Source organism: Chaetodon trifascialis, chromosome 14 (assembly GCF_039877785.1).
Source record: "Chaetodon trifascialis isolate fChaTrf1 chromosome 14, fChaTrf1.hap1, whole genome shotgun sequence".
In the NCBI taxonomy this organism is placed as follows: Eukaryota; Metazoa; Chordata; class Actinopteri; order Chaetodontiformes; family Chaetodontidae; genus Chaetodon; species Chaetodon trifascialis.
The window spans coordinates 3,893,716-3,919,220 of record NC_092069.1 but is presented as its reverse complement, the minus strand read 5'-3'; the positions used below and the strand labels follow the sequence as shown (position 1 = coordinate 3,919,220).

Sequence of the window (25,505 nt, the reverse complement as noted above, 5' to 3'; positions counted from 1 at the left end):
GTGTACAGTATTTCTAATATCAAGTTTGTCTATGTGTGTGTACATAATATTAAGACATTAAGGCTTAAAGAGAGCCTTTCTGGTTGTGTTTGTTCCATCACATGGTGACTGCTGCGTGTGTTTCAGCTCCAACCAGGCTTCAGTCACATTTCTCTCATTTGTATTTTCAACCTCTACACCCAAATGCAGGCTTTGAACAGTTCCATACAGTGTCTGTTGGGTGTCCATTTGTCCCCCAGTGTTGGCATTTCAGTGCTAAGTCCTGTTAGACTGAGCTGCAGATCCATCAGGGCTCAGTATGGTTCGGGCTGAAGACGCTGTGCAGCCAAGAGAGAAATACCATGCTTAAAAGCTTCCAGTCCAAAATAGTTGTGCAAGTTTGCTGGACCCCTGGCAGCTTCAACTATAAAGGCCCTTTAAACTGGTTGCCTGAGCGCTGATGTCGGATAGAAGGCTTGCAGCTGGCAACATCACCCAGCTTTCTCCAAACCTCCTGAGAGGGAGGAACAACACAGTGCCATTACAGCGTCAGTGACAGTAACATCAGATGAAATCAAGGTTTGAGAGAGAGAACAAATAAGAAACACAAGGGAGGGCTAAACAGCAGGAGCAGGTGGAATTGATCAATCCCCTCTGCCCCCAGCAGATGTCAGGGTTGCTCCTCCCAATCCGGAACCCCCAGAATTGACCACCCTTCCAGCTCAGTCTCATAAGGTATGTGTCTGTGTGAGGGTCTCTCAAAGCATTTAGCTCTCTCTTTGCCCCTACAGTTGAGTCACTCCATGGTGTCACAGTCCTCACAGAACTGGATCTCCAGAATGCATCCCATCTGGTCAGGATCAGTGAGTGGGACTTATGGAAAATAGCTTTCAACACGTCCCTCAGTCACTTTGAGTATCTGCTCATTGTTGAAGTGGACACTTTGGACACACAGTCCTCTCTCTAGGCCTGACCAGACTCCATCTTGTTCTCACATTGCTTCTCTCCAGCTAAACGCAGCTAGAACAGGAACTAGTCAGTGTTTGGCAGGCTACCTGGAAAGTGTAGTGAGCTAAGCTAATAGTTAATAAACATTAAATCAGGGGTAGGGAGCCTCCGGCCTCCATGCTTTATACAGCCTGAAAGATCATTTAATCTGGCCTGAGGCAATTCAAGAATACAAAAAAGCAATTCCAAAGTGTCAGTTTGCCTGGAATAATTCACTGAGATGAAGGAAAACCTGACATGGTAACTCAGTGATAGCAGTGTGTCTGAGTGATATGGGGGACATGGTGGACATTAGCAAACACCTCTCAAGCTCCAGCAGCTTCTCAGCTCTCTGCTTTCAAATGTGAAATCATTTGAAGTGAAATTAAAGCTTTGGCAGCTGGAAAGAGGAAACACTGAGCATTTTCCTGCTCTGCGAGAACAAAAGCTGCTATGACTTCTGAATATGCTGCTGAGTGTGAAAACTCCTTCAGACATTTGGTGAGAGGCTCCAGGACATGAAGAGCACACAAAAGCATCATCATCGTCACTACTATCTGACATCAGAGGCCCCAAGAGAAGCAGCTCCAGTCAACACAGCAGTTAGTGTGACATATGTGTTCAATAATTTTATTTAGCCAGCAGGATTTTCTCCAGGAATTTCCTGCAGGATATTTGGATCACTGTCTAACTCTTAACAAACTACACATTTGACTTGGAAGCAGATTAAAATCTGACATTTATGGACTGACTGGGACCCTGTAAGACTGTGTGTAGGTGCATTTCTGTCAGAAAGATTGAAAGAAACATCACATTGAAACCTACATTGCACATCTCTCTGATGATGGCCTTCTCTTTCTCATTAAGATCGTCATCATATTCCTGTGAGCTCTGCCTGTCCACCCTCTCATGAACCCCCAGCACCCACACACACACACACACACACACACACACACACACACACACACAGCAGGTAGTGCGTGTGCCTCACAGCAACAAGGTCGCCGGTTTGACTCCTGGGTCGGGCCTTTCTGTGTGAAGTGTGCATGTTCACACACACACACACACACACACACACACACACACACACACACACACACACACACACACACACACACACACACACACACACACACACACACACAGATTATTAAAACATAGATTATTAAAACATAATGAAGTCATCCTTCCTCCAATTCTAAATGTATTAACAAAAATAAATGAATAGAAAAACACAATTTACTGAAAAAGTATGCTACATAATATAAAACATTTTAAGGCACAAACTCTTTCACATTGTTGGCCATTCTCTAAAAACATTCAATCTGACCTTCAACATCCTAACAAATAAAACACTCACATCAAAATCCAAACAATCTTCCATTTTATTTCTTCTACTGAAGTTATGTTTGCTTGACCCAAAACAAAATGAAACAACTGACATTTCCCTCACGGTGGCGCAGTGGAAACACTGTCACCTCACAGCTAGAAGGTCTCGGTTCGATTCCCGCTGTGGGCGCTGGGGGCGTGTCCTCCACCATGCCTTCAGTGCCTGCTGCTCGAGGAAAGGGGCCTTTCTGTGTGGAGTTTGCATGTTCTCCCCGTGTTCATCACAGCAGCCTTGAAAATTAGGAATGAGTGTGAGTGCCAGGAAAGGATCACCAGCAGTGTCAAATCTCTAGAAAACAAGATATCAGCTCCACCTCTGTCACTGCTCTGACGGCTCAGGAAAAGGTCCCCATCCCATTCCTCCTCCATGCAGGGTCATTCTCAGCTGTGCTGTGTTTCTTGTAGAAAAAGAATATTTCATTTGCTGTCCTTACACAAAGTCATAAGGGAAGCTCTCTTGACATCCTCCCTGACACCATTAATGTTTAAAGAGCCCAAAAATATCCAGCAATGAAACCTACAGCTGGACTCACTTTTACATGTTGTAGTGTTAGTTTGTATAAGTCAGAGTCTCTGCTTGCAGCCATGCTGATCAGGTAGACCAGTAGCTGTCACCATACTAACAAAGAGAACTCCTCCACCAAACACTTTCCCCAAACAACACAACAACAACCAGAGAGACAGAGAGACAGCCATCTGACGACCAATACAATATTTTAACAGCCTACATGGAAGTAGATTCAAGAAGTCAGGCTTCCCAGTAAAACCTTTGGCTTACATCAGCCACAGGGGGGCAGCTGCTGTCAAGTGTGCCCACTGACACATTCTCCATCTTCTTCATCATTGTTCTGTAAGCCTCCTTAAGTATTCAAGCAGTGGATAAAACCAAACTTAGACCCAGAATGGACAACTTTAACTGACTGAAGAGATCAGCTGAAGCACCTCAATGAAGCAGAAAATGATGGACTGGTTCTTCTTTTAAGCATAATAAGTTTTAGCACATAGGTGGTTTTCTTTTGCCCAAACCGCCTGTTTAAAAGCAGACATCTACACAGTCTTTTATCATCATTTGCTTTCAGTTTGGTTCTGATGCAACCAAATGATCTCAGAACAAGTTGATTCAGTCCCACACAGTGAAAGAAGCAAACTTAACACATAGTAACTTGGAATTCCAAACCCTGACCAAAGAGTTCCACTGACATGACATATGACAGAGAATATCATGACTGAGGACTACATGACACGAGCTACATGAGCATTTCTCCCTTCTACGTCTCATTCATGATTTCCACAACCATTCCCACATAAATCAAGTTATGTGATTATGTAAGCCAGTGCAAGGAATCACGGAGGGGTTTGTCACTTGACACTGTTATTGAATCACTGCTGTGGCTTCCACTGAACTTTCCTCAGGGTGAACAATCTGCCATTTAAGACGGCTCAGAAAAGAGTCAGCATCGTTTAAAGAAACAGATCATGTTGTGAAGTATGCTTATTCGCTTTTCTTGTCGAGAGTTGAATGAGAAAATTCTCTCATGTCTGTGTGGTAGCTTAGCATGCTAACATGCTAACTGATTGCAGGGGGAAACCACTGGAATGACTGTGTCCAAAAGTAACAAAATATACCTTCCAACACGTCTAAAGCTGATGAACACATTTTATCTGTAATGTCAAAACAAAAGGGTTGTGCTTGTTACAGGGAGTTGTGTGCAGTACTAGTTCTTGGCCTGGCTGACTGTGTCCCTTTTTTCCATTCTTTATGAGTATAAGCTCAGCTAAATGGCTGCTGGGTATTGATCTCATCACCTGACTCTCAGGGACAGTGAATATGTTTATTCCTCAGAATAAATTCCTTTATTCCTTCGGGTGGCACGGTGGAACAAGTGGTAACACTGTGGCCTCACAGCTAGAAGGTCCTGGTTCGTATCCCACTGTGGGCGCTGGTGGCGTGTCCTCCATGCCTTCAGTGCCTGCTGCTCAAGGAGAGGGGCCTTTCTGTGTGGAGTTTGCATGTTCTCCCCGTGTTCACCCAGAGTATCCTCCTTAAATAACCCCCACTAAAAACATGAAGAAGATCACCACCTGACCAATGGTGACAACAGAGTTGGGTCCCCGGGCGCCGCTATCGGCTGACAGCCCAACGCTTCTGGTCTGCCGCGGAGGAAGGACGAACCAAAGATGGGTTAAATGCGGAGGAAGAATTTCATGGGAGCATGTGCATGATGTGTTGTGTTCTTCAAAAGCAAGGAATGTGCATGTGTGTGATTAACAAGGTTCTTCTTCTTCCTATGGCAGGGGTTTCTCAACAGGGGCGGTGCCGCCCCCCAGTGGGCATTCAGAGAATGTCAGGGGCGCTAGGTGCAAGATAGCTGAGAGGGGGGTGTTTTGCTGCAAATGGGGGGTGTTTCTATAACAGTAACAGTCATTCACCACCACAGTATTTTTAATAGTCTTCCATGCCTTGTCTCACAATATCACGCAGTTTACGAATTTACTTACTTACTTTACTTTACCCTAACAGTGTGATTGTTGAACAGATTAACATCGCCACAACATGAATAACAGGCAGCCCCCCAACCCCCCACCACATACACATTCTACAATATTCACACTATATGTCATATTGAGGTTTTAAATGTTATAACATCAGCATCATGCATCGACCTACTACTTGTTGAGCATGCGTGGTAGCAATATGAGCTCTATTAATGAGAAGAATTGGATTGTGTTCAAGCAGTTGGCCTCTTCATTTAATCTGACACAATCTCTTAATTCTCCTATTTCACTCTCATGTCATGGCATGGTTTATCTTTCAGTCTGTACTATTGTACTATTATTATGCATGCAGCAGTACAGGAGGCTTCAAATAGCCAGTCTTCCTTTGAGTACTCAATTTTAAACCGGAGTCATTTGATTGTTTTTTTTTGTTTGTTTGTTTGTTTGTTTGTGTCCCAGTCAGAGCAAGGGTGTGTGTGTGTGTGTGTGTGTGTGTGTGTGTGTGTGTGTGTGTGTGTGTGTGTGTGTGCACGCACGAAATTTGGCACAAACATTCATGGTCCCCAGAGGATTAATCCTAAAATACTTTTCATCTAGCTCCATGAACAGGTACATTTTTTTTGAATATCCAGTAGAATATCTCCACATTTTCAAGGTGGATGGTACCAGTTTGGTTATTGATTTTGGTGATCAGCTTATTTTACATCTGCTACCATCATCAGATTAAAAGTTCAGTTTGTCCAACACATTTTAGGACAAAATACCTAATGAAATACCTAAACTAAAGACAGTCCCAACAGCATCAGCCGTACTTTGCTTATAATGCTAACAAACAAATGTTAGCATGCTAACACACTGTATTAAGATTGTGAACATGGTTAACATACCTAAAACATCAGCAGACGATGCAAGACAAGGAGACAAGGAGCAGCAGTGGGAGTTGATGGAGAGCTCCATGAGGTCGCGAGTGGAAAAGTTCGAGAGCCAGGTCACCAAGACAAAGAAGAAGAAGAAGAAGAACACACGACACGCTGGCAGCTGTCCGTTCTTGTGTCATCATGATGCATTCGAGGCTGGATGGTTGTGTGCATGCACTCGGCTGGGACAGACAGCTGCTCAGGCTGCGTACGATGGTCACGATAAGACGACATGACAACGGGCCGCTTTATCGATTTAGGAGCACAAGAAACTTAATGCAAATGTATTCAATGTACTTAAGTATATGAACAACAAAACAAAGAAATGAACAGTTGTCAGATAATTTCTCATTGAATGTATCTCTATATACATAGATATATATATGCAAAGTGTATTATGTACACAAAACTGAGTAAAAGTACACAAAATGCAAATTCCTAATTCACATGCATGTTGGATTCTGTTCCTTTAGTGCTTGAACACTGGAAGCATCATTTGTCAGCTCTGAATGCAAAATACACAGGTAGAGCACCGTTTTACAAAGTTAAAGAGAAAACTTCAAATTCTGAGTGACAAAATCCAACTTTAGAACTCACATACAGGAAATTAAATCTGAGGGCTTTTAACAGGTAAGCTTAAAGGCAGAAGATCTACAATGGAAATGAACTATTTTAGACATAAAACATAGTTTATATGCTGATTTAGTCTTAGTTACATTTACAAAAGTTTTGAGGAAAAATACTATACGCAATTATAAAAGGTGACAAGTCTGATTTGGACTAACTGTACATGATGACCAACTGAAGACATAAAATGTGACAGTAAAACTAAGAGATTTATATTTCAGTTTTACCCCGCTTTTTTCTGGATTGATCAAACAACTTTACCTTGAAAATTCCCTGTAAATAGAAAGGTGGCTTTATGGGGACACTTATTTTTCAAGCAAACAAAATACTAATACTACTAATGCATGACGACTAAAAAGTCTAAAAAAAAAAAATTCGCCTGTTTCCGCCACACACACGCGCTGCAGATGCGTCCAGCGTGTTCCGGGCCTACTCTTGCTGTAAATGCATAAACATTACGTGATATTGTGAGACAAGGCATGGAAGACTATTAAAAATACTGTGGTGCTGAATGACTGTTACTGTTATAGAAAGGACCCAGTCTGTAGCAAAACGCCCCCCTCTCAGCTATTTTCCTCCTGGGGCCCCCCAACGTTCTCTGAACGCCCACTGGGGGACGGCACCGCCCCCGTTGCCAAACCCTGCCCTATCACATTACAGGCTAGTCACTGGAAATATCACATGACCTCGAAAATAAGTCTAAAGTAGTGACATACTCCCCAACACAGTGCCAACATCGCCTGTGTATCAGAACACACTCACCTTGCAGTTCTTGGCTCGTCCCCACAGACTATTAGCAAATCATGTTTGAACAAATTAATGGTATAAATTGTTGCAAATGACGGAAACTACATGGTGTTTTCTTGACCGATCAGGATCCAAAGCTCTAGCAGCACCAAAGTAAGCCATGAAGGAATTAAGCTCTGGGGCTGCACCATCAGAAACAGAGGAAACAAAAGAAGAGCCCACAGGTCTTTAGCAGCAGATACAAAACATGAATGATTATACTGAGTTCATATCAAACATTTCAATTAAATTTTAATTCAATTTTATTTGTATAGCGCCAAATCACAACAGAAGTTGTCTCAGGACACTTTCCATATAGAGCTGGTACAGACCAAGCTCTTTTATCTACAGAGAACCAACAATTCCCCCATGAGCAAGCACTTGGCGACAGTGGCGAGGAAAAACTTCCTTTTAACAGGCAGAAACCTCAGACAGAACCAGACTCTGGGTGGGCGGCCATCTGCCTCGACCGGTTGGGTGAGAGAGGGAGAGCAAGAGAGGGAGAGTGAGACAGACAGACAGAGAGAGACAGACAGAAATGCAGTCAGAGAGAGACAGAGAGACAGACATACAGTCACAGTAACAGTGACAGTGGATGTAATAACAGCAGTAGCAGTTGCAGTGGATGTCAGGCAGGGCCAAGGCAGGAGACGCAGCTGAAATCCACAATCCAGATTCAGCCACTGTCCATGGGAACCTGCAAGACGACAAAGCACAGAGACTCCGGGGAAGGAGCTAAGTTAGTAACACACCGTGGTAGGACATGAGAGCGTGCAGATGGAGAGGGACAGAAGGACGGAGGAGCTCGGTGTATCTTTGGATGTCCCCCGACAGTCTAATCCTATAGCAGCATAACTAGGGGCTGGTCCAGGACAAGCCTGAGCCAACCCTAACTATAAGCTTTATCAAAAAGGAAAGCTTTAAGCCTACTCTTAAATGTAGAGACTGTGTCTGCCTCCCGGACAAAGACTGGAAGATGGTTCCACAGGAGAGGAGCTTGATAGCTAAATGCTCTGACTCCTGTTCTGCTTTTTGAGACTTTAGGAACCATAAGTAGACCTGCATTCTGGGAACGCAGTGTTCGAGTAGGGCAATAAGGTACTATGAGCTCTTTAAGATAAGAAGGTGCCTGGCCATTTATGGCTTTGTAAGTGAGGAGGAGAATTTTAAACTCTATTCTAAACTTTACAGGGAGCCAGTGCAAAGTGGCGAGTATTGGAGAAATATGATCTCGCTTCCTGGTTTTTGTCAGAACACATGCTGCAGCGTTCTGGAGCAACTGGAGAATATTCAGCAACGAATTTGGGCAGCCTGATAGTAAAGAATTGCAATAATCCAGCCTGGAAGTTACGAATGCATGGACTAGTTTTTCTGCATCATTTTGAGACAAAATATGCCTGATTTTTGTGATATTACGTGGTGAAAAAAGGCAGTCCTTGAAATTTGTTTTACATGGGAGTGAAAGGACATGTCTTGGTCAAAGATAACTCCCAGATTCTTTACAGTGGTGCTGGAGGCCAGCGCAATGCCATCCATAGCTGCTATGTCATCAGAAAGTGACTTTCTAAGATGTTTAGGGCCTACTACTATAACTTCAGTTTTGTCCGAGTTTAGCATCAGAAAATTGCAGGTCATCCAGGTCTTTATGTCATGAAGACATGCTTGTAGTCTAGTTAACTGACTGCTTTCTTCCGGCTTCACTGATAAATATAGCTGGGTATCATCTGCATAGCAATGAAAATTTATTGAGTGCTTCCTGATAATCTTGCCTAAAGGAAGCATATATAAGGTGAATAGAATTGGTCCAAGCACAGAACCCTGCGGAACTCCATAGCTGACTTTAGTGAGCACAGAGGAGTCGTCATTAACGTGTACAAACTGAGAGCAATCTGACAAGTAGGATTTAAACCATCTTAGCGCAGTTCCCTTAATGCCAATGAAGTGTTCCAGTCTCTGCAATAGGATGCCATGGTCAGTGGTGTCAAATGCAGCACTAAGATCCAATAAGACTAGTACAGAGACAAATCAACATCAAGTCATATTAAAACAAAAGGAGAGACATTAATCCAAACAGAAAATGCAAAACCAGTTATTCATTATTTTGACTGTGAACATTTCTCTCACTGAAGAACTGTAGGCAAAATAGCCACACAGGAATGACACATTCTCTCCCAGAATTATCAGAGGAACTGACTCCATTCAACTGCACTTACGACACTACACAAAGTACTTGTAGTACTAGGTGATATGAACTGTGAAATGGTTATTTGTGGAAGATATGCAAGTATTCAGAGCAGCAGCTAAGTGCCCATCAGAGTCAGTCAGCTCAAGCAGAATGTAGTGTTTAGACCTTGATTCATGTTGTTCTGTTTTTCGCAGGAAGTCCATCATTTTACTAAAGCAATAAGAAACATCGACCAAACATGAAACTAAAAGTAATGTAGCTAAATATCTTGCTTATTTACTGAGTGAGATATTCTCATATTTGAGTTTTCAAACTACATGTTCCATTGTGACACTTTGACTTTTTCATACTGCTGATGAGGCAGTCAGCAGGCTTCAGCTGTCGATAGCCAGCTAACGACCAGCTAAACAAGTATGTCTACTAGATCCTTACCAAGCTGTGAAATGCAGCCTTGATCCGCATCTCAGCTTTTTATCTTATTCCTCTTATCATAAAACAGACTGAGACTTGTTGAAATGTGTCAAAGACAGGAGTTAGCATGCAGCTGACTGCCACCTCGGCTGCCTTCCAAATCCAGCTGTGCTTTAGATCACTTGCTGACACAACTCACCTCCTGCTGGCACTGTCGAGGGGTTAAACCTTCATTGGAGCTGAATTCATCCTTAATGATTTGAGGTAATTAGGCTGGAGCTATCAGTGCCAGGCTGAGCTGGGCCAGACAATGTCCCTCAGTGACAGTGTGTGCCAACAGCAAAGTGACGATAATGCCTCAGTCTGTGATGAGGAAATATGTGTTTTTAGGTAGACAAAACTATAAATTGTGGTCCAGACTGAGGTTTGGAGTGGGATTAATTACATCAATGACTCTGTCGAGGCCCTTTGGTCATCAGTGGCTTTCTAAATGGCTTACATTATGTGTGTAAGACATCATTGAAATTTCTCATCCCAAAATGGATCAATACTTCAGTTTATGTGAAAAAATGTAAATAATCAAGACATGTGCTTTACACTGGACAGAGACATACTGCATGCCATTAAAAAAAAAAAAAAAATTCAAAAGGACCCAACTTGATCCAACATAACTACATATCCTCTTTTGTATTCACATTCTTCTCCCTTGTTAAAACTTAGGTATGTCATGCTTGTAAAGGCCGATGGATGTGTGCTGTGTCATTCATGTTTGTATATTTTAACACTGACCACAGCTGTGCTCAGTAAATATCAGGAAATATTAAGCCTGAATAATTTTACTGTGACTAACTGCAACGAGTGACATATAGTGAGACTAACTCAGTTAATCGCCATGTCTTCATGTCTCAAAGAAGGATGAAGACTGACCTGTAGTTTGGCACTTCATTCATTAAATAACAATATAAACCTTGAGAGCTGTGAGCAAAGTCAGATCAGATACTGCAATCACATCTCTACAGATCCATCTCCGTGACAACTGAGCAAACTCCACATGCTGATGAAGACTGTGATAAAGAGCCACATCAGCTCGAGGACTGTCTCTCCTGCTGTATTTCTCAAGAATAAACTTGCTAAATAACAGCTGTTGGCTGAAGTGTTGCATTTTGATCATTGTCATGAGATGTTAAAACAATAATTGATATCTGTAGCGAACTGGTCGGAGAAGAAACATTACTGAGCATCACTCACCGCTCAGTCCAGTCCGTCTGTGGAAGTGAGCGGCAGACAGGTCGTCCATAGACCTCCTCAGAGATGCTGTCTTTCCCTCATCTGCTTTGTGAAGGTGGTGGTGTTGATGGTCGGGACTACCGGCGCTTCCAGTGCTGCATGTGCTACTCCCATCCCCGACGTCCCGAACCGTCACCAGGCAGTTCAGGTTGCTCAGGCTGGACTGCTGTCGATGGAGCTCCGGGAGCCGGCTCCGCTCCGCTCCTCATTCAACATCAGGACGATTTCCTTAGCTCCATATTCTCAATCCTCCTGATCGGCCTCCAGGTCCTTCAGCTTCTGCTGGTACAGCCCAATGTCTTTCCACAGGACGCTGGCCGTGTAGCGGCCGAACCGCTGCCACTCCCGGGACACCCTCTTCCCCTGCTGCCGGTCATCGTCCAGGAAGCAGCACAGCTCTCTGAGCTCCTGGTTATCGTCCTGAAGTTTCTCGTTGACCTCTTTCAGACTCCGGATCTCGTGAAGGTGGACCAGCATCAGATCCATGTTGCGGCTCTCCAGCCTCCTTAGCCTCCGGATCAGATCGTCCTTCGCCAGCGTCAGCAGTTCGTCGTCGGACAGCTGGCTAACCTCCGCCCCGTCCATGTCCCCGCTGTGTCCGCTGCGGTCTCAGTTATGAAAACCAGATCCACGATAGACTTTAATTTGGGCTACAACGACAGATCCAAGTCAGGCTTTAATCCACCCGAGGAGCAAAGCATTGCTCAGAAATCTCACTTTCCTGAACATTAACGCTGGAAGTTCTTCTTGGAGACGCGGCGCTGTCTGCAGCCCGAGACCGGTTGGTGGAGGAGCATGGGAGAGAGAGAGAGCTTATCCCGCTCTCCAGAAAGCAGCACAGTGTCCTCTATAGGCAGCACCATAGACCTGGATCCACCTCCAGCGTCTCTAACTCAAAGACCAGCAGATCAGTGATCAAGGTCTGACACTGAGCCAAATTTACGAGAGACTGGATGGTTTAACATGACTGGTTTCAGCAGGATTTTGTTTTCAGATGTCCAAACTTTAATTCAGTCTGTTGACCGACAACAAATGATGGCATCTTATTTTGTTTTTGATATTGACTTCTTCCATTGGTGCACACTGACTGTGTTATGTCCAGCTGGGAATGAATATCAGACATTTCTTAAACGTGTTACACGCTGGAATTTGGGAAAAAAATATTTCTATTTAGAAAATTTGCATTGACCCTAAAAGAAGAATAATTAAATGATTAAAAGTTCCATTTAGTCTGTCCACACAGTGTTGACAGGGGAAAACACTGCTCCATTTCCCTCTAAACACGCTTCGACTTTCAATTTGTTTTTCATCCAGAAAAGCGTCAGTGAACGTGTCAGTACAGCACAACGCTATGTCTAACAATTTAGGGAAGGCCCTGACCCTAACTGTTTTAACCATGAGTGCAGATTTCTTGCGCTCTTAATTTAGCTGTTGCAAATGAATGAACTAAGGAATAAACACGCTACATTACTAAAATAAGTGCACTTCAGTGATTGATTGATTGATTATGATAATCATGATCATCATTCAGGACCTGGATTTATTATTATTATTATTAGTATTGGTATTAGTATTAGTATTAGTAGTTAGTAGTAGTAGTAGTAGTAGTAGTAGTAGTAGTAGTAGTAGTAGTATTAAATGGTGCTTCTTTCTCTCTCCAGCAGGCAAACCATTAAGTCTGGGTAAGGTCGCCATCTACTGGGCAGCAGGGGTTGACATGCATGATTATTCAACAATAATGTAATAGAAAAGGTCTGAACACAGGAAACTACACAGAATAACCACCACACCCACAATGCACTGCGTGCTCTAATTCAGAGAGCTGGACTGATTGAAACGGTGACAAATACATTTCATGCAGTGCTGGTCTGCTGAGAATCTGAAGGAGTTGTTAATGGTGGAGGCATTAGCTGTAACAGATTTCGATGTTTCGACTGCTGGAATGGTGTGACTGCAGATGATGTTCCTGTCATCAGCAGCAGCTGATCGCACAGACAGCAGCAGAGGACTCTGTGCTGTGTAGCCGCTTCACACACTCTGCCGTTGGCTTCCTACCATTTTGTGTGCAGATGCATCGGGACAGCAGATGGTTTCAGGCTGCGGGCCGCTGCCAACGGCCAGCCTGACGACACACAGCCCGGGTCGACACAGCGGGTCAGCGCGTCAGAGGGTGACAGAGGGCGGATGACTGGAGTCAGAGCAAAGTTCAGACAGGAAGCCGCTTCTGCACCCTCTCCTGCACAACTTTCTCCTCCATGATCTCCAACGCTCGCCATAATGCAGCGCTGTTATGGCAAAGTACCGGGTCGGCTGTGGCTCTCGCCGATTGGCATCTTGTATATTTTGGCGTTACGCGTCGCACCTGTAACGTTACACCCGCAGTGCCTGGACTTCAAGCCGCCCTTCAGACCGCTCAGGGAACTGGAATTTTGCGTAATGTACAAGGAGTTTGGCTGCTGTGATTATGAGAAAGACCAGGAGCTGATGACAAAGTACTACCAGATTATGGATAATTTTGATTATTATGGATATGCCAGCTGTGCTGGGTTCGTCCTGGAGTTACTCTGCCAGGTAGGCATACATGGACAAAGGTCGCTTGGCTTAGTCCAAACGTCCCGTCGTGCGCAAGTAGCCTGACCAAACAGCAAAACCCTGAAGCTTAAGCAGAAGAAGCGATCTGTCATGTGTAAGAACACTGTTTGAATACTAAAGCACTTCAGTTGAATGTGATCTGATAGCAACATGAGAAAATATTAAGGGCTCCTCTTTTCATGGAGTACACTGATGAGCTGAACTAAGGCAAAGTTCATTTCACCTTACCAAATATTACCCACTCTGTGTGTATTGATCTCAGAACCAGCTCACCATGGGCGCCCCCCTCTCTACACTGCTTGTTGTGTTCACTTGGTACTCAAGGAAAAAGCCAATGAATTAGCTAAACAAGTAAATCCTTTATTATGAGCCTACTAAAATATCCCCTCGTTAAACTGATGTAATCAATATTCTAATAACTGCTCAAATGATATTTACTAATGGGAAAGGATTTGATCTTGATGATGAACCCACAAATATTTATCACCTGACTCTGCAGTTCAGCTCATTTCAGTGTCTTTCAGCCTCCTGTTTTGCCTCACTGCTATCATCACCCCTGGAGTGATTAGCTGGTGATCATGGTGTTAGTTTGTGAAGATGATGGAAGCAAAAAAGGAGTCGGCTGAGTCCAAAACAGAGCTAAAATCAATTTCATTGGCCTATTGGACTCCACATCAGGTGGACAGACACGTGACTTCAAATAAATGGAAATGTTGCTCTGTATTTGCTGGATGTGTAAATATTTAATTGTTTGCTGCCAAGTTCACAATATGAATGTAAAAGTTATGTCAGCGTTGACATAGTGTCAGCTGTGTTGACCAGCTTGTTTATGCTACCAGCAACTGGCCCAAAATCAGTCAATGCAGGTTTAAAGGAATGACTACGTACTGCATTGCTCTCAGTCTTCCTCTCTGTTGTCTCTCCTCCCCTCCTCACTGCTCTTCTTCACCTGTCCAGGAATGCTCTCCCTACGCAGCTCACCTCTTTGATGCTGAGGACGCGAGCACCCCAGTCAGGACCATCCCTGGCCTCTGCCCAGACTACTGCTCCCAGTTTTGGAAGAAGTGTAGTTCCACCATCCCTTTCTTGTCTGACGACCCACATGTAGCCAAAGTCAAAGACGACCAGACACGTCTGTGCCAGTACTTGGAGTTAGAGGACATAGACTACTGCTATCCACATCTCCTCAGCAACCAGAAACTCACAAAGAACCTGGGCAGAGTTCAGTCAGACTTGGACGGCTGTCTGCAGCTGTGCCTGGAAGAAGTTGCAAACGGGCTACGGAACCCGTTAGCCATGGTACACGCCAACGACGGCACACATCGGTTCTTTGTGGCAGAACAGGTGGGCTTGGTGTGGACGTATCTTCCTGACCGATCCAGACTGGAGAGACCATTTTTGAACATTACCAAGGCAGTGTTAACATCATCATGGGAAGGTGACGAGAGAGGCTTTCTGGGACTCACCTTTCACCCGAAACACAAATACAACAGGAAGCTTTATGTATATTACTCAGTGGAGGTGGGTTTTGATGAGAGGATCAGGATCAGTGAGTTCCATGTGTCAGCCAATGACATGAACGTGGTGGATCATGCCTCTGAACGGTAGGATGTACATGGGCTGTACATAAAGGTTTGCAAACGGCAAAGGGTTTTGATGCAGAGAAATTCTACTTTTCTAATCTTATGTGTCATGTCCACTTTCCTTTCAGGGTTATTCTGGAGATCGATGAACCAGCATCAAACCACAATGGAGGTCAACTTCTGTTTGCAGATGATGGCTACTTGTACATTTTCACAGGAGATGGTGGAATGGCAGGAGATCCATTTGGGAAATATGGGAATGCCCAGAACAAGTAACAAGATATCCACTAAAGATTTCTGAAACTACACACTGTCAAATAAAGTAACAAAGGACATACCGAACTTGAATGTAGCAAACAACCTCATATAGGGCTACTGTTAGATTCGTTTTAAGTTTTAATACATGAAGTTAGTTGTATGTGATGAAATGTAGTTCCATGTTTCTGTGCATTTCAGAGACAGTAAAACATGCCTTTTTCTATATTGCCCATCTACTTCAGGTCAGCTCTATTGGGAAAAGTTCTCCGCATTGATGTGGACGACAATGAGAGAGGCCCGTTGTACAGAATTCCTCCAGACAACCCCTTCATACATGAGCGAGGGGCACGACCTGAGATTTATGCTTATGGTGTCCGCAATATGTGGAGGTGTTCTGTGGACCGGGGCGACCCTTGGACTAAAGAGGGCAAAGGACGCATCTTCTGTGGGGATGTGGGCCAGAACAAGTTCGAAGAGATCGACATCATCGAGAAGGGCCGGAACTACGGCTGGAGAGCCAAAGAGGGGTTCTCCTGCTACGATAAGAAGCTGTGTGCCAACAGTTCGCTCGGTAGGCATGCTGTGGTGATTTAAGTCATACATGGGTGTCCTCCGTCAACTGCAGACAGCAGTTGGCTCCAATTGTGTTTGTGTGATGAATGGCCACGTTTAATTAACCTCTGTAGTGTTTTGCTGGCTCTGCAGGCTCTTGTAGAAATGATGGCCAACATTTTTGCTGCTGTCTCATAGTAAAGGACATGAACTCTGAGTTATATCTAATCCAACTATATCTACCACAGGGAACTTACATCTTCTTGTAAGCAGAATGCGGAACATCCTGTTGTCAGACAGTAGACAAATAATCAGTGACCATAGCCTACTGACTTATTTACTTGCCAAACTGCAATTCTGTTCAAGCTTTACACTGTTCACAGTCTTCATAAAATTGTATCACCAGCCACTTCAAATGTACCTTGTTAGTTAGTTCCATGTGCACTGTCAGATATACAGACAGATACAGATACAGATACAGATACAGATACAGATACATACAGATATTTATCTCTACAGAATATCACTGTGATCGTGACACTTAAGTATGATTGCTACGCTAGTTTCCAGCAATCTAGAAATTAATACTGTATATATATATATATATATATATATATATATATATATATATATATGTATTACATATACATAAATATGATTCAGATTTCATTTGTGCATAGTATGATCAATAGTCATAATCACACGGACTTTAAAAAAATCACTTATATTTGAAAAATATATTTGTATTGAGCTTCTAAATCTATTATCACTCATAAAAGCATGTAAATAAGTGGTTTAAAGGTAAAGAAATGACTCCCAAGAGCTGAAGGAGAAACTCATTAATACCAACAGTTTCTTATGGATTTCTTCACAGATGATGTCCTCCCTATTTATGCATACCCTCATGAGATGGGCAAGTCAGTGACGGGTGGCTATGTGTATCGAGGCTGTGAATACCCCAACCTGAATGGCATGTACCTATTTGGAGATTTCATGAGTGGGTAAGGTTTAATCTGGTAATAGCAAATTTCTTTGCAAAATATAACACCTACCTCTGGAGCTCATGTTTTGAGGAATGGCAACAGTGTGATGTCAGACCTGAAGATACCTGCTGGAGGCTGCCTGCAATACCTGCATTTGATGATTTCAGATGTGACATGAAGTCTGCAAACCAGTTTGGACACGCAACTAAAGTAACACTTTAATGGTGAACTTCTGGGGAAGTTCCTTATCAGACAGAAATCACTTTTTTGTTTTTTTACAGGTCCTTCCATGTTCTCCACCAATTTGGAGCTTCACTTAAACAGAATATATCTTATGTGTGTTTGTTATTTTACTCACATTTTGACATTGTTTTATGTAATAACACGCAAGTATTGGCGTTAAGTACAACAACTTCATGCATGCTGTCTAAGGCTTTATAAAAGTACTTTTGTAAATGTAGGAAAGCTTAAACCAATGTAGAAATAGACATTACTGTTTGGTACTGTGTAAAAGTTCACACAAGGCTCTGACATAACATAACACAACAATGATTTGATTCTTTTCCAGGCGTTTGATGAGTCTGCAGGAGGACAAAAGCACAAGACAATGGAAATACAATGAGATCTGTATGGGGATGGGCCTGACTTGTGCCTTTCCTGGACTCATCAACAACTACCACCAGTACATCATCTCCTTTGCAGAGGATGAGGCTGGTAATGCATGAACACAAGTACAACACAGACTCAGCTGTCATTTGAAATGTGTTTCTGTTGTGTATGTTTTATGTCCTCTTGATGTAATGTTTTGTTTTTCTTTCTATCAGGCGAGCTGTACTTCATGTCGACTGGAATACCGAGCGCGACTTCACCTTCAGGAGTTGTTTATAAAGTGGTGGATTCCTCAAGGTGAGTAATTTAATCATTAGTTTGCTTCTTTCTTACTTCACCTCCATTACACAAAGGAAACTTACTGCTCACTGTGCAGAGAGTATGCACTGTTCTATTTCTGTTTCTTGGAAGACACATCTGTTTATAATAAAAGAAAAACACAGACATGTCATTCTTCTCTGTGAGCCAGGGGGATGTGCAGTATCATGATCATACTTGGCTTGGATGTGAGCTTAGGTCTGTGTTTTCTCAGCTGAATGTGGAGGTTATACTGCCTGTGTCTGTTTTAGTGAAGTAGGGAAATGAAGCAGTGTTGGCAGTAGTGTGAAAGGCCTGCCATCCTAAATCTCCCTTCTCTGACATTGCTTCAGACCGCTCTTGGCTTTCTAAGAAGTAGATAGTTGTGTCACCTAATTTGTTTCCCAGCCATTGAACTGTTTCTCACCACTACTGTGACTCAAGCTAGAAGCTAAATACATTTCAAAAGACTGAAAGTTTTTGTGTCCACGTGCTTGTACTCTGTCTTCTCTTTTATGCAACAATATTTCATTCTGTTTTGTTTATTGCTGTTTTCAGACGTGCTCCACCAAGACACTGTCACTATGATCCTCTTCCTGTCAGAGTGAAAAGTAACCTGATAAAGTTTGTTCCCCAGGAAAGTGAGTCCACTTCCAAATCACCTCACAAGACTCATTAAATGTGTAACAGTCATTTGTTTATATTCATATTTGGTCTCATGTTTTGTCACCATTCTACCGTTAGCATTACTCACCTTGGAGCCACCAAGCAAAACCAACCCTCAGCCACAACCCACAGAGTCCTACGACTGGCTTCAAGAGCTCATTGAACGACTAGGTGAAGTAGGACCAGACCTGATCACCCCTTTGCCAACCACAACGACCACCAAACCACCCAGACATTCAAGGCGCAAAGGCCGACGCAGAAAGGGCAAATCCAGAGCACAGAGTGTGCCCGAGCTCCAGAATGGAGCAGTGAGGCTGGTTGGGGATGAACAAGGCCGCAGCGACCATGGACGGGTAGAGATCTATGTTAATGGAGAGTGGGGCACCGTGTGTGACGACCTGTGGACCACCAAGAATGCTGCAGTGGTTTGCCAGCAGCTAGGCTTCCGGTACGCTCTGAAGGCAGCCAAGAACTCAGAGTTCGGGGAAGGGAAGGATCTGCGAATACTTCTGGATGATGTTCAGTGTGAAGGGACCGAGGCCAGCCTGCTGGACTGCAAACACGCTGGTGTGGGAACACATAACTGTGCCCATTACGAAGACGCCGGGGTGATCTGTGGCAACTCGGACTACGTTGTAGAAGTCTAAATGTTTGACTGCTGTGAAGTCAGAGCTAATTATCATGAACTAAATCCATGCTAAATTTAACAATGTTAAAAATTGTCTTTTCAGTATACTCTTGGTTAAGTCTGTCATTCCCACAAGCGAGCACACATAACTTGGTGCCATGATATGTCCTCCAGCAGCTACAATGGAGTTATGTTAATAGCATAAATGTGATCTAAAATTGCTGTATCTCGTCAGTCCATTACAATAAAAATGAAAGAGAGAAATCTGTAGAATACAGTGCAACCACATGAACAAATTGAGAGAGCACCAGCAAAGACAATCCAACATTCCAGAGGTTATTTATGAGATAATCTAACAGCTGGAATGCATTGATGATATCGAACACTGTAACCATATCCAGGGTTCAGTAATGTCTCCTGCTTTTCAGTTGTGGGACTTTTTTTCTCAAAGGTAAATGTTTATCCATGAGTTTGTTCTCAGTGTTTCATTACACACTTGAATGTTTCATTTGGCACTATTGCATTCAGTCTTTCCTTCTCAGTGATTTGTCAAATTTAAGTGTCTGAATGTCACATTTCCTAAGGTGTTGAATGTTCAATCCCCCTAAATGAATGGATCCCGTTGTCAATGGTAAACTGGGTTTCCCCCGTAGTCACAGGTAAGGTACATTTGAGAGCACTGTTCTTTTGAAAGGTGTGCCCCATGTATTGAAAAGAAGACAAGGTAACAGATTGTAAATGCTACATATATTGTCGCATATCAAATTATATACAGTATTGTGTTGCCGAAATTTAACCCAGTGGTGTGTTGGAGAGGCTTGAGCTTGAGTTGTTCTCATGTTAGGTAAGTCTAAGTAAGTTTCGGCATGACAGCCTGCACCATTTCACTTAACATTAGCTCACCGAAGCTCAGTGACGCAACTTTTTCCAGTAACGTTACTGTCACGTTTTGTAACATTGTTGTCGCACAATATAATACAATACAGCGCATATTCGCAGTGTTCCAGTCATGTCGACCGCTGTGTTATTGCTGAGTTATTTTTATTTTTTATTTTTATTTTTAGACATTTTTCATGGAACAAACGCAAACGAGCACAGATAGGATGCACATAAAGATGTTATAAAAGGTCGATGTCATCGAGTCGCCGGCTCCATAGCTCAGTGGTTAGAGCACTGGTCTTGTAAACCAGGGGTCGCGAGTTCGATCCTCGCTGGGGCCTCAGTGTCTCTTTTCCTCCTTACCACATACTTATTAGAACAGGAGGATAATGGTATTCGCTGTGAAGCTGCTAATGCTAAAGAGCAGCACACAAAATCCACATTTAACGTAAGTTCAGACAAACAAAAGCAGCTCCATATTGGCACCGTGTGGTCGTCAGCTGAATTGCATTACGTCCAATGCTAAACGCTAATAGAAGTAATATGGGGTTTATTTTTCTTTACATTGTTTAAATATTGCACGATGAGTGAAGTTTCAATATATAACCAAAACATAAAGTAAGACAGGCCCAAATATCCATGACTGCCTGATGTGGAGTAAATACTAAAGTCTAAATGACTGCTCTTTTATTCTAACCAGTCAGCACTTGGTTGAGGGATCTTTCCTCTGTGTTTTGAAGGTCATTGATATGCTGAATGGTAGATCTCAGGACCTCGTGCCAGGATTGACCACCCTACAGCCTGCCAATGTGTGGCCCTTGGCTCCACTTTCCACTCTGGTTCTCAGCATCCAGTCTGATAGAAGCCCTGAATCTCATCAGTCTTTGTGGCACACACATTTTGGAGTTAAACTAAAAGTCATAATTAAACTGCTTTAGTTGCTTGTCTAGTTTTAAAATGATGAACTGTGTACATTTCCTGTTTGTCACGATGGGAATTTAGCTTGGTTCCTTTGACATTGCAAAATGGAATGAAAGACACACAAGGTTAACACAGTAAAGACAACAAAGATGCAAGAGTCCAGGTGACTGGTGACATCATGCTTCCAACAAAACCAACACAATTAATACCATCAGAAGTAAGTAATGAGTCCAAGGCATATACGACATACATATTTTAACTACGATGGACTTAACTCTATGGTTTTACGTTATTATCCCAATTTATCACATGAAGGACATGGCCAGCACTTAAAAAATGACCTTGGTTGATGGCACTCACAGAATGCATTCTTTCTTAACAAGAAGCTGTAAGATGCAAAGAGATTATTGCCTTTGAGTCAAAGCAGATTCTTGATACAGATCAGAACCCGAAACACTAAACAAGTATACCGTTAACATGCATTATTACCAAATTTCTGCAATTAAAGACAAACCAAATAAAGCAGACATAAAATGGGAGAAGCGCGCCCTTATATCTGTTTTAGGTACCTTCCGTGCTTTACACCACCAGGTGGCAGTGTTGTTTCATCCTAAGATACATCTCTGCTTCAGCCCACTTTGTCATGTGGGTAGTTCAGTTGACTGAATGCAGGACAATTACATGTGTGTTTGCCTTCACTCCAGCCAGAGGACAAAAAAGGTAACAGATGCTTCGAGAGATTTTTTGATTAATAATTCAAGTGTAATCTCTGTGTCAGTCTGTCACCCAGATGGCCCACTGTTCCTCACAAAAGGGAAAAGGACATGAAAGCTTAATGAAATTGAATTCATTGTATGCTTAGCATGAATCTGTCAGCCCGTTCTGAAACGCACTTGTGGCCATTGTTACTTTCAAGTGCAACCCTGGTATCTGCAGAATGTCAGCTCTCCGGGAGCTAAGAAAAACAGCCTTGTTTTCAGCAGGTCTGCCGAGCATTGCTCACTTCAGCCTGTACTGTTTGAAAGGCTTTAAGATTCTTTCAACCCACTGAAGACCCTCTAATCCTTTAATTGATGTCAAAACACAAAGATCACCAAAAGTGGATTTAAGAGGTTTTCACTTCACAACATGTAATAAATCAAGTGAGGGTCTGTGGCTTGTGGTTTAGAAGCTCAGCACCACCGCTCGCTGCTGTGTCTGAGGGCCTCCTGTCAGCAGAACATGATCCTGATTCACTCCTGATATCAGTCAGGAGCTCGGGAGCAGATGACGGCCTCGTCTGGCTTTTCTTTGTTTTGTTTTGTTTGCTTATTTGGTTACTTATGATTGAAATCTATACACTTTTCAGCATTAAATGATGACTAGAACAAAACTAATTTCCACCATTCTTCCAACGTGCCTGCCTCAGCTGACTTTACACCACATTTTAAATTTAAAGACAAATTAATTGAATTTGTCGGATTCTTTAGGTCTCTTCTACATTCCACATAGATTATTAAGTTTAGGTCTTTTGAAAAGTAAGACAAATGAGCACAGATGCTGCTCTCAGTAATGTGAAGTCCACTCTGTGGGGGATCTCCATCCGGGCGTCCAAACCTCCTGCATATCTTGTCCTTCCCTCTCCTCCCAAATATTAGTTTTCACCCCACCCCACCGACTCGACTGGAGTGGCTTTCCAGCTTCACAGGGAATGCAGTTAATTTTCACCTCCTCCTGTCAGGGATGATTTTCAGTCGAGCCTTTAGAATGTTTGTGTGTGTGCGTGTGTGTGTGTGCACATGTGCAGGCATGTGTGAAATCAATGTAAGTCTATGTAATGTTCCCAGAAGTGATGAAAACCTAACGTGTGTGTGTGTGTGTGAGAGAGAGAGAGAGAGAGAGAGAGAGAGAGAGAGAGAGAGAGAGAGAGAGAGAGAGAGGGAGAGAGAGAGAGGGAGTGTGTTTCAGCACAGCATATGCTCGTTACAGAACATACTGGAACATTTGTTGTTCTTAAATAGCTTCCTGTATGGAAATAATTGACAAGAATGCTATGTGGCTAAATGTGTGGTGTGTATACTCTGTACTTTGTATGAACATACAGTGTGTGTGTTTTCCATTGCCTGATAATGCCATCTTTCATACAGATTACATACAGTATTATAATAGTAGTAGTAATTAACTGCCCTATAGATGTCATTGACGCCATGCATGACATACAGTGTATGAATGTAGTAAAAACTATATCATGTACGACTGCATGACAGGGTGCATTACTATTACTATGCATGTTCATCTCATTGATGTGACTATCATGTTAGCAAACACTTCCACATGAGCAACATGATCATTCATTTGGAGTGCTCTAATGAATTCAGTATTCACTCTCTTGTGGGGCAGTTGTAGGTCGTGAAGTAGAGCAGGTTGTGGACCAGTCAGATGGCTGGTGGTTCTCTATACCCATTCCCTCCAGTCTATATGTTGAAAGAGCCCTTGGAGAAGATAATGAACCCCAAACTGCTGCCAATGGCTGTGCTGTAGAACCATGTTGGGTGCTTTGGATAGAAAGCACTGAATCACTCCTGATGAGCAGGTTAGCACCTTGCATGGCAGCCTCTGCCATCAGTGTATGAATGTGTGTGTGACAGGGTGAATGTTGACGTGTTGTAAAGCGCTTTGAGTATCAGTAGACAAGTGCTGTATAACTGCGGCCCATTTACCATTGCATTACTTCTTAGTAGATTATTGGTTTGACTCTGCACAAGGGATTTGAAGAATACAGACCAGACCCTAAAAAATGATGCTTTAATGTGTATTATGATGCCATGGTGCTGCACATTGCTGCTTTATACTGCTGCAAATGTAGAATTATTAGCATTTATTACTACATTCAGTTTTAGCAACATTTCAAAATAAATGCACTCCAATATAAGAAAATGTAGTGACCATTTAATTAATCAGATTGCACATGTCGATAACACATTTAATAATTATTTACAACCAAAAATGATAATTGGGTATGAAAAAAATAAATGAATGACTGAGTAGTAAATTGTATTCCTCCCAGGGAGAGCCACAGAGCCGAGGCACAGGCAGAATCCAGCCAGAGCAGCCCATCAGATGGAGTTTATGATAACCGCCCTCGACCTCTAATGCTGTATTAGTTTACCTTTGGTCTCACAACTGCACATTTTCACCATGTCTTTTCCATTCACAAGTCTCTATATAGACAGAAGCCATCTATTAATGGGTGGAGACACCATTGTCACTGAGCAGAGATGGAGGCTCTATTTGGAAGTCACTTTCTTCTCCTGCATCTCGTCTTCCTTTCTATATCAATATAGATATCGGTCTAATGTCTAATGTCTACAATTTGATATCTTCAGTGCCACTTTGGCAACTCTTCAAATATGATCTCCTCCTTCAGAAGGGCTATCCTAAAATCAGAGTCAAAGTTTCCTGTGTGAAGGCCTCCAAGTGCAAAGGGAAGCCACATAATGCTCAAGCATCATGAAATGACCCTCTTTTCCTCACATTGCCCCTCTCCATTGGTTTTCCAGTGCCATGATCAACAGTGTGTAACTGTCAGTCCAAGTTTTTACCCTCATATTCACTCCATGCGTTTATTTTGGCGGTCCAGTAGTACATGCTGTCATGCAAGTAACAAACTAAAGATGAAAGCCCTGAACAGAACTGTGCTGGTAGTTTCATTCTTCGGTCGTCTTTGATCAGCTCCCTTTTACGAGCCTTGGTGAGCTCAATCAACAGAGGCAATGACTGCACGTTCAGCCAACTCCTGACCTGTTTCTGCACAAACCAACACATCTCCCTGTCTGTCCCCCCTATGACACCGTAATAGACCTCAGATGGCAAATGTTTGTTTCCCGTTCTCTTTCTATGCCTCAGCCTTACTTTCAGTTCACATTTTCCAGGAAAACCACGAACTGATCAGCACTGCAAAGCCTCGTCTCTTTCTCCATCCAGGCATGTGGTACTCCACTGACCCTTGACCGCTGTAAAAGCTGGACAAACACAGGAACTCAAAGCAAAGATAATGAGGATAAACAGCACATCGTGCATGCGTGCGTGTGTGTGTGTGTGTGTGTGTGTGTGTGTGTGTGTGTGTGTGTGTGTGTGTGTGTGTGTGTGTGTGTGTGTGTGTGTGTGTGTGTGTGTGTGTACGCTTGTCTCTCAGACAAAGTGGCCAACATTTCGGCTGCTTTGGTTCATAGCTCCAAGACAAAAGACAGAGCAAAGAAGTAGAAGAAAGACTCCTGCAGTGTCATTTTGTGTGAGTGGCTGCTGTCTCTTCACAGCCAGGTGAGCCAGAGTCTGTGAGCAGACAGACTGAGAGAACGTGTGGCCTCACTGATAACCTCCTGGGAAAACAAGGTTTTATGAAGCAAATAGTCCTCTAGACTAACAAGTTAACCTTCAGTGGACAAGGTCCAGCTGGGGCCTTTAGTTCTCAGCAGGGGGGACACAATGAAGGGT

At 43.0% G+C, this 25,505-nt stretch overlaps 1 protein-coding gene, 1 non-coding gene and 1 pseudogene across 2 annotated transcripts; 2 read left to right on the top strand and 1 right to left on the bottom strand.

Moving 5' to 3' along the window:
• Positions 1 to 236: 236 nt before the first annotated feature.
• On the bottom strand, positions 237 to 11,788 carry LOC139342402 (coiled-coil domain-containing protein 85C-A-like; annotated as a pseudogene).
• Positions 11,789 to 12,836: 1,048 nt separating this feature from the next.
• On the top strand, positions 12,837 to 20,233 carry hhipl1 (HHIP-like 1). Its single transcript, XM_070979858.1, has 9 exons — positions 12,837 to 13,635; positions 14,614 to 15,260; positions 15,368 to 15,511; positions 15,740 to 16,068; positions 16,924 to 17,050; positions 17,601 to 17,746; positions 17,857 to 17,938; positions 18,497 to 18,579; positions 18,683 to 20,233. The coding sequence occupies exons 1-9, from the start codon at positions 13,342 to 13,344 to the stop codon at positions 19,249 to 19,251; spliced, it is 2,421 nt and encodes an 806-aa protein (XP_070835959.1). The 5' UTR covers positions 12,837 to 13,341; the 3' UTR covers positions 19,252 to 20,233.
• A 146-nt stretch (positions 20,234 to 20,379) lies between these two features.
• trnat-ugu (transfer RNA threonine (anticodon UGU)) lies at positions 20,380 to 20,452 on the top strand. Its single transcript has one exon. It is a non-coding gene; the product is annotated as a tRNA-Thr (tRNA).
• The last annotated feature ends 5,053 nt before the right edge of the window (positions 20,453 to 25,505 follow it).